Genomic DNA, 8,556 nt, shown 5'->3' on the forward strand with positions numbered 1-8,556 from the left:
ACTTGCAACAATTTTGGAAGGGAAATACCTTGGGCTGTCTTGATCATGACATTTGAGTTGGATATTAATTAATTAATTAATTAATTGCAATCTTTTTCTGTTCATTTTATACAAATAGAACCACTGAATGTATTCAAAAACAACGGATGGTACAGTACTAGCTCGTACAGTACAGTAAATGTTTTGGCAACATCAGGCAATGCATGCATGATCCACAGATGTGTCTTTACACAATAAATCTATGCATAATGAGATGCAGTTAAACTTATTTAATTATAAACAATGCATGTGGACATGGAAAAGTACATGTAAACATTGTAGGAGATACACACACCAACATTAAAACTACGACTACACAATGCAACCCTTACACTGGGACTTCATACAGCAGTGGACCTTTCATCCACACTGGTAGTTTGTGAATAAGTAGACCCTGTGACTCTGTCTGGAGGGATGAGGGTCTTCATAACCTGACACACCCTACATGGAGCCCTGTTCATCAACCTCAGGAGGTTCCTCCTGAACTTCTCCCCTATGAAAACATACAGGATGGGGTTGACACAGCTGTGAGAGTAAGCAATGGCCTGGGTGACTTCTAAAGCCAATTTGATTGCCTTGCTGCTGTCACATTCTGTATAGACTTGAAGTAACTCCAACGCTTTGAAGAATGAAGCAACATTATAGGGCATCCAGCAGCAGAAAAACACAGCTACAACTACGAGAACCAATCGGATGGACTGTTTCTTGGATGAATAGCTGTATAGGAGCTTCCAAATGATCTGGGTGTAGCAGAAAACCATGATGGTCATCGGAACCAGTAAGCCAATTATGTTCATTTTGAAAAGGCCAAAGATACTCCAGAAGTGCCTGTTGTATGTTGTGGTGCCATTCACAGCGGGTGCAGTGTACAAGGGAGCACAGAATAAAATTGTGTTATTAACGGACCTGGCCTCCTGTACTTGAAGAAAACCTAGATCTGGAAAAGAGGCGAGAAATCCAGCAACCCATGTAACAGCAGCTGCAATCATTCCAGAGGAGCGTGTTCGTATTTTCAGCGCACAAACTGCGTGCACTATAGCCAGGTATCGGTCGATGCTCATCAGACTGATGAAAAAGATCCCACAGTAAAAGCCAATGTGGTAAATACCGAGGACCATCTTGCACATAGCATCCCCAAACAGCCACTGGTCCCATTCTTGGTGGGCTAGGAAGGGAAGGGAGCATACTAGGAGAAGGTCAGCAAAGGCCAGGTTGAGGAGGCACACATCACTCATGCTACGGAGATGCACCCCAAAAATGATCACCCAGAGGACAAGCACATTCCCTAGAAGACCCACGATGAAGAAGAGAGAATAGAGCCATGGGAGAAAGTAGGACCCATGGTGTATGTATTCACATATCATCCCATCTTCTCCATAGTCGATTTCATAGTCGTCGTACTCGTAACTGGTAGGTGAGCTGAGAGAGTAATTGCAGAGTAGGAGTAGGGATTAGGTCAGGTACATTTTCATAATAAGATAACTCACTATATTACTGTAGTTCTGTTTTGCAATTGCCTATAATATATAGAGCTGTGTAGAAAAATGAATCTGCATAATTTCATAATTTTCCCCATAAATGATAAATAATCATTAGCACAAACATATAATGATCATTTATGTCACTCTCATAGTAGTATATAAGTCCTAATTAATTACAGACATTACGAAATGTCACCTGGGCTGGCACTCACCTGGCAATACTCTTCATAAAATAGCTTGTGGTGGTCTCCATCATCACTGACTGCGCTGAATCAAGCTACCAGGCCTCTTTGCAAGTGAAGTTACATAAGACCATCCAAATGCAACAACAACAACAACTACTAAAATTACTTCTCATTTTATTAGCGGAAGTCAGATAATAAGTCAGTAAATGGGTGTTGGCAGTGGTGAACGGAAACAAAGTATAGCTGTACTGCTCATTTTTGCGAGTAAGTGTTTTTCACGTTTTTTTTAACTTTTTCTTCACTACATTACAGACAATTGTTGTTCTTTTGACGCCACTGTATTTCCATGAAGGTTGTCTTTGAAAATTACTTTTTTGGGGAGTTTTCATAAATACACAATGTAGACATATGGTATGTGTATCACAAATTAAGACATAATGAAAGTTTAAAAACTAAAACTAAATAAGAAAGAAACTAAATACACACTAGATATGAAGTAAAAGCAGAGTAAAACTTAAAAAGCAGACACAAGACAACCAAAGCTACAAAAAGACACGTACAGGTTCATCACAGCACAAGAGAAAAAGTGCTCCTCGGAGCACACAGGTCAGGTAGGTTATTGTGGACCAGCAATGTTGATGGAATATGAAAAATCAGACAGATCTGTCTTGATCACATGATTTTAGTGATAATGTGTACCAATTTGCGTAATGTTTGAACAAAATCTGTAGGAGTAATATTTAAAAGGAATATTTTACCTAAAATCGGCCTCCTGGTGGTGCTGTAATAGGCCAATGTGAAAAGGGTGGCATTTCTTCCTCGGCCTAGTGGGAATGTGCGTGCAAAGTTTCACGGCAATCGGGTTCATGATTTGAGGCATTTTGTTCAAAACGGAGCACTCCTGCAAACTTTGAAAGCCAATTTTAGCCAATCAGGATGGAATATGAGAAAACGGACAGATCCGTCTTGATCACATGACTATAGAGATACTGTGTAGCGATTTGCGTGATGCTTGGACAAAATCTGTAGGAGTAATATCAAAACATTGTTTTGCAAAAATCGGCCTCCTGGTGGCGCTATAACAGGCAGATCTGAAAAATTTGGGGTAGAGGTTCTGCTCTGGTATCCAGGGAGTTTGTGTGCACAGTTTCACGTCGGACACCGGAGATTAGCTGTTCACAGACAGATGGACGGACACACACAGACACACGGATGGACGGACAGGATGCAAAACATAGTCTTCGGCCTGGTGGAGACAATAAGTCAGCTGTTGATTTTTTTTTTTTTTTTAATTTTATATTTGTATTGATTTTTAACATTTTTCCACATACAACAACTGACAGACATACTCTTAACAAAACAAACAAGAACAGACAAGTAGGGGGAGGGGGGTGGGGGGTTCCTCCAGTTCCATTGTTCATCAACACCATCAGTAAAAAGAAAGGGAAAAAAAGCATAAATAGCCAGTCACTTAAGACACAAGTCACCACACTCCATATAGCGCATAATCACACAGAAGCATAGGCATCAAAAGTCTATCTGAGGGGAGGGTTCAGGGCCACAGTGCATTGACCTTTTAGAAGGATCTGTGAGATTTCGGTGGGAAAGTAATCCATTAGCGGGGCCCACAACTTTAGAAAAGAGGCTTAATTGCCTCTATATACTGCACACAGTCTTTTGTGGGGGAGCACACCAAAAATCTCTTTATACCAGAGTTGTATGGTAGGGGGCTTATCCTTAATCCAATTGATCAAAACGCATTTTCGAGCTAATAGTAGGAATTTGTCAAATAACTTGGTGTCAGATTAATCTCTTTTGAAGGAAGTCCCAAAATGAAAGCTCCCAGATCCTTCTTTATTTGAACCTTAAAGATATTGCTTAACTCCCGTGCCACAGAACCCCAAAACCTGGATATCCACTTACATTCCCAAAAGTAGTGGTAGTAAGTTCCAAGATCTGTATGACATTTAGTGCACAGAGGAGATCTTGAACGGTCCATTTTGTTTAGTAACACAGGTGTGATGTGCAGTCTGTGAAGGATTTTAAATATATTTTATATTTATTTTATTTTCTAAAATGTGATCACTGGCCACAGAATTCTCACCTGCCAAGCATTTAACAACAGTTAATAAGGCCCTTAGAAGTCCTTATAAGATGCGTATTAACTATATTCTGTGTAGATACTAAAGTCACACATCATACTACACAGGAAAAGCCATATCACACAGGAAATAACCTTGCAAAACAGCAACACGCTGGGTCTGTCTGTGGCATAGGTGTGACTGTTGGCGCTTAAAGTGCAGTGTGCACAATGCACATCCAAAAGTGAACAGAGTAGTCATGACTGACAGAATAAAATAGATAATGAAGCAGAGAAAAACAGTGAATGAGCTATATTTTATTATCAAACAGTGTAAGAAGTTTTAGTAAAATAGTATAATGCAGTGTCAATGCCCCCAGGCTGGGGGCATTGACACTGCATTATACTATGTTCCTAAAACACCGGCGTCGAGGCGATCGGATAGGCGGTTGTCCAGAAGTGCCGATCCGAACGTTATGCCCATGTATGGGCATGCCCATACTATATGCGACCGACCGACTTCCAACTATGCACAAATAATTGTGTTCATTTATTTTCTCAAATGTTTTTGAACCCTCAAGTGTCTTGTGATGGTTTCAAGTAATTAAATCAAATAAAAACCTCCACAATCTTCAAATTGGCCTCATGGTAGCACTGTTTACAGGCCGCTTCATGTTTTGGCCTATATAACACTTTACCTGTAGGTCATCCAATCAAAATGAGACGTTCCACCATTTTGCATTTACTTCAAAACACAATTATTCCTAAATATTCCACACAGATTGTGTCCAATACTCACACAAATTGGTACACATTATCTCTGGAGTCATGTGATAAACATGTATCATTCAGATTGTTCATATTCCATTTTGATTGGCTTCCAAAGTTTGCAGGAGGGGCCCATAAAAAAAAGATCTACTCAAAATTGGAATCACACTTTGAGGTGCAAAGAGCAAAAACACATTTTCCTTCCACCCATGGGATACCACATATGCTACAAATGCCACCAAATTAGGTACAACATGGTCTTGTGAGTCATCATGTGACAATGACCGTCAAACAGGGTTCTGCTACTTTCACACAGTTTGCCTGTAATTACGCCCCCCAACCCCAACCCACTTTCATTGTGTCCTGACGGCTGCACCACACTACTGACACAGCCTTGGGCAGCCAGGCAACCCTATCTGGCGGATATATGTACTTTTCAAGTTATTACACTGCAGATGTTGTTATACTGTTTATTTTGCATTCATAAATACAGAAAACCTGCTGCTCAGAAAACCTGAACCATTGCAAACAGAGTGGAAAAGTGCTTCTGTACTGTATATTAAAAAGTAATCAATAATAATAAATGTATGTAACGTTATTGAAATTTGGAGACTTTGAATTGGAGAAATTGAATTGAATTACTACTAAAAACATATTCAAATATTCTAACATATATGATATTTATACAATATAATATACAGATATACAGGTAGAACTATGACAAATTACAGTACAGTGGGTTGCATCCTGAGAAAAATGCGGATTGAAGACCCCCACAAAGGCTACATCGTGAATTAATTGCAGCATTTTGATTTATAGGACAATATCTCTGGGGTGGCTCTCCTCATGCTGGAGAGAAAGATGGACACCTCATCTGTCTCTCTCATTTTCTCTCTTGAATGACGGGCTAAAGTTTTGGCGTCAATGTGTAAACATGATTGACACTACGTGAGTTCATATTTATTTTTAACGTGCTGCAATGTTGGAGGGGAACACAGGGCTCAAACATGAAATTATTTTTGACGATCAATTGACTAACAAATATCAATCAATATCAATATAATTACAATCTATTTAAGTTCATTTCATATGAATCGAACCACTGAATGTATTGAAAACAATGGATGGTGCAGTGCAGTACATTGACATCAGACAATGCATGCACCATAGATGTATCCGTACACAACATCTATACACAATGAGAAGCAATTACATTTATTTAATTATAAACATGCATGTGGACATGCCCCCCCGGAAATCGCATTGCATTGCTGAATGAAAATTAAATAGAATTCCGCGACCGGGTGGTTTACCAGGCTATGCGCACGCATGCATGCAAACGTTGTAGGGATAGCCAAATCAATCACACTGAAAAGCACACACACCAACATTAAAACTACGACTACACAACACAACCCCTCAACTGGCACTTCATACAGCAGTGGACCTTTCATCCACACTGGTAGTTTGTGAATAAGTAGACCCTGTGACTCTGTCTGGAGGGATGAGGGTCTTCATAACCTGACATACCCTACATGGAGCCCTGTTCATCAACCTCAGGAGGTTCTTCCTGAACCTCTGTCCTACAAAAACATACAGGATGGGGTTGAGACAGCTGTGAGAGTAAGCAATGGCCTCTGTGACTTGTAAAGCCAATTTGATTGCCTTGCTGCTTTCACATCCTGTATAGACTTGAAGTAACTCCAAAGCTTTGAATAAAGAAGCAACATTATAGGGCATCCAGCAGCAGAAATACACAGCTACAACTACGAGAACTAAGCGTATGGACTGTTTCTTGGAGGAATGGCTGTATAGGAGCTTCCAAATGATCTGGGTGTAGCAGAAACCCAAAATGGTCATTGGAATCAGTAAGCCAAGGATGTTCATTTTGAAAAGGCCAAATATACTCCAGAAATGTCTGTTGTGTGTTATGGTATCATTCTCAGCGGGACTAGGGTATAAGGGAGCACAGAAAAAGTTTCTTGAACTTGGGTCTTCCTGTACCTTAAGAAAACCTAGATCTGGAAAAGAGGCGAGAAATCCAGCAACCCATGTAACAGCAGCTGCAATCATTCCAAAGGTGCGTGTTCGTGTTTTCAGTGCATAAACCGCATGGACTATAGCCAGGTATCGGTCAATGCTCATCAGGATGATGAAAAAGATCCCACAGTAAAAGCCAATGTGGTAAGCACCAAGGACCATCTTGCACATAGCATCCCCAAACAGCCACTGGTCCCGAGCTTGGTGGGCTAGGAAGGGAAGGGAGCATACTAGGAGAAGGTCAGCAATGGCCAAGTTGAGGAGACAGACATCACTCATGCTACGGAGCCGCACCCCAAAGATGATGACCCAGAGGACAAGCACATTCCCTAGAAGACCCACGATGAAGAAGAGTGAATAGATCCCTGGGAGGAAGGAGGATCCATGACGTTCATATTCACACAACCCAGTGTTTCCATCACCATAGTCCGGATATGTATAATCTTCTTCACTGGTAGGTGGGCTGAGAAAGAAATTGCAGGATACGAGTAGGGATTAGGTGCATTTTTATAATGAAATGATTCAGTATATTAGATCCGTTTTTGTAAGAAAACAACATAGCTTAAGATATATAATATCTTAGAGCTGTGTAGAACATATGAAGGATTGTGCTTAAAGAGTCTCTAGATTGGTATATGTTTTGACATACAGCAGAGAGATCTACGTATACTCTAACATAATGTGTTCATTTCAGAATACTGTTTGAACTCATAAAAGGTTTGCAAAATGTGATAAAGTCCTGAAAGGATTTAAGTTTTTCAGGGAGACATGCATGAGCTGGATGCACATAAAAAAACACAGCCAAAGATTAGATTTGTATTGTACAGTATAGTATAGTGCAATTAAAGTGGTAGAGCTTGAGGAAGGTCTGCTTTCTATATTTCATATCCTGTAAATACTGACACAAAATTCAAACCATTTCCAAGTCAAAGGACATAGATGAAACGCACAGTCCCATGAGTTCCATCATTAGGTCATATAACAAAATACAGCGTAGAATTAATTGTTATGGAGACAAATTGTTTACATAATGTGTAGACATAATTATTTTATGTAAACGATACTTCCTGTGCAGATTTTTCTTGTCAGAAAAAAAGTGAAAAGTCTCACCTGAGAGTGCTGAAGCTTGTGTTGAGGGCCATCATTGACTGTGCTGTGTTGAGACACCAGGCCCCAATGCTAAAATCTACATGCTCAATGAGAAGCAATTGCACACGATATACAGTAAATAGAAACACACACACACACACACGCGCACACACGCACACGCGCGCACACACGCACACACGCACACACGCACACGCACACGCACGCACAGACACACACACACACACACACACACGCACACACGCACGCACACACCCCTGCACAACATTTCCTTTCCACCCAAGTGTATGTGGTGAGCGTGGTAGGACGTGTTAAAAGTATTTATTTTCCATTTAAAGTGAACCAAGCAAAACAGTATGTGCTGTTGACATCTGTTGCTTTATTAATGGTTGTTAATTTATTTTACAAGGAGGTCATAACTCAAGCAAAAATCATTTTCTTACAGTATCTAATACAAATGCATATTTCCTAATCACACTAGCATGAATAGATAGATAAAACATACAGGATGGGGTTGAGACAGCTGTGAGAGTAGGAAATCACCTCTTTGACTTGTACTGTAACGCCAAATCGATTGACTTGCTGCTGTCACATCCTACTGTACAGTATATGAAGAACTGTACTGTAACTCCAAAGCTTTGAAGAACGAGCATGTTATAAGGCAGTAGTTCTCAACCTGTGGGTCGGTCCCCCACATGATTTTGGTTGAGTGACAATTCAAGGACTTTTAAGACCTTTTTAATACTTAAAAAAAACAAGGGAAAAAAGACCTGCATCAAAAGTAATCAACATACTATACTTTAAAAACTGGTCAAACATTGGCCAAATTGTCAAATAATATAAGAAAGAGGCAAAC

The 8,556-nt window shown here is 40.1% G+C and overlaps 2 protein-coding genes across 2 annotated transcripts; both read right to left on the reverse strand.

Annotated features, from left to right (window-relative positions):
- Positions 1–356: 356 nt before the first annotated feature.
- On the reverse strand, positions 357–1,838 carry LOC308102649 (C-C chemokine receptor type 5-like). The gene is made up of 2 exons (XM_080452469.1): positions 1,733–1,838; positions 357–1,458 (listed from the first exon to the last, which is right to left on the reverse strand). Exons 1-2 carry the CDS (start codon positions 1,774–1,776, stop codon positions 381–383), a joined length of 1,122 nt encoding a protein of 373 aa, XP_080308595.1. The 5' UTR covers positions 1,777–1,838; the 3' UTR covers positions 357–380.
- Positions 1,839–5,016: 3,178 nt separating this feature from the next.
- LOC308102653 (C-C chemokine receptor type 5-like) lies at positions 5,017–7,797 on the reverse strand. The gene is made up of 2 exons (XM_080452473.1): positions 7,704–7,797; positions 5,017–7,056 (listed from the first exon to the last, which is right to left on the reverse strand). The coding sequence occupies exons 1-2, from the start codon at positions 7,736–7,738 to the stop codon at positions 5,985–5,987; spliced, it is 1,107 nt and encodes a 368-aa protein (XP_080308599.1). The 5' UTR covers positions 7,739–7,797; the 3' UTR covers positions 5,017–5,984.
- Positions 7,798–8,556: the final 759 nt, after the last annotated feature.

The sequence above is a fragment of the Gymnoscopelus braueri genome (genome assembly GCF_963280865.1).
Source record: "Gymnoscopelus braueri genome assembly, chromosome: 16".
In the NCBI taxonomy this organism is placed as follows: Eukaryota; Metazoa; Chordata; class Actinopteri; order Myctophiformes; family Myctophidae; genus Gymnoscopelus; species Gymnoscopelus braueri.

What these genes read in the sequence shown, in the direction of transcription:
- LOC308102653 (XM_080452473.1), bottom strand. Translation starts at nt 7,738, where the DNA reads ATGATGGCCCTCAACACAAGCTTCAGCACTCTCAG. An exon ending in ACAAGCTTCAGCACTCTCAG is followed by an intron (nt 7,057 to 7,703) that starts GTGAGACTTTTC and finishes TTTCTTTCTCAG; the next exon opens with CCCACCTACCAGTGAAGAAG.
- LOC308102649 (XM_080452469.1), bottom strand. Translation starts at nt 1,776, where the DNA reads ATGATGGAGACCACCACAAGCTATTTTATGAAGAGTATTGCCAG. An exon ending in TTTATGAAGAGTATTGCCAG is followed by an intron (nt 1,459 to 1,732) that starts GTGAGTGCCAGC and finishes TTACTCTCTCAG; the next exon opens with CTCACCTACCAGTTACGAGT.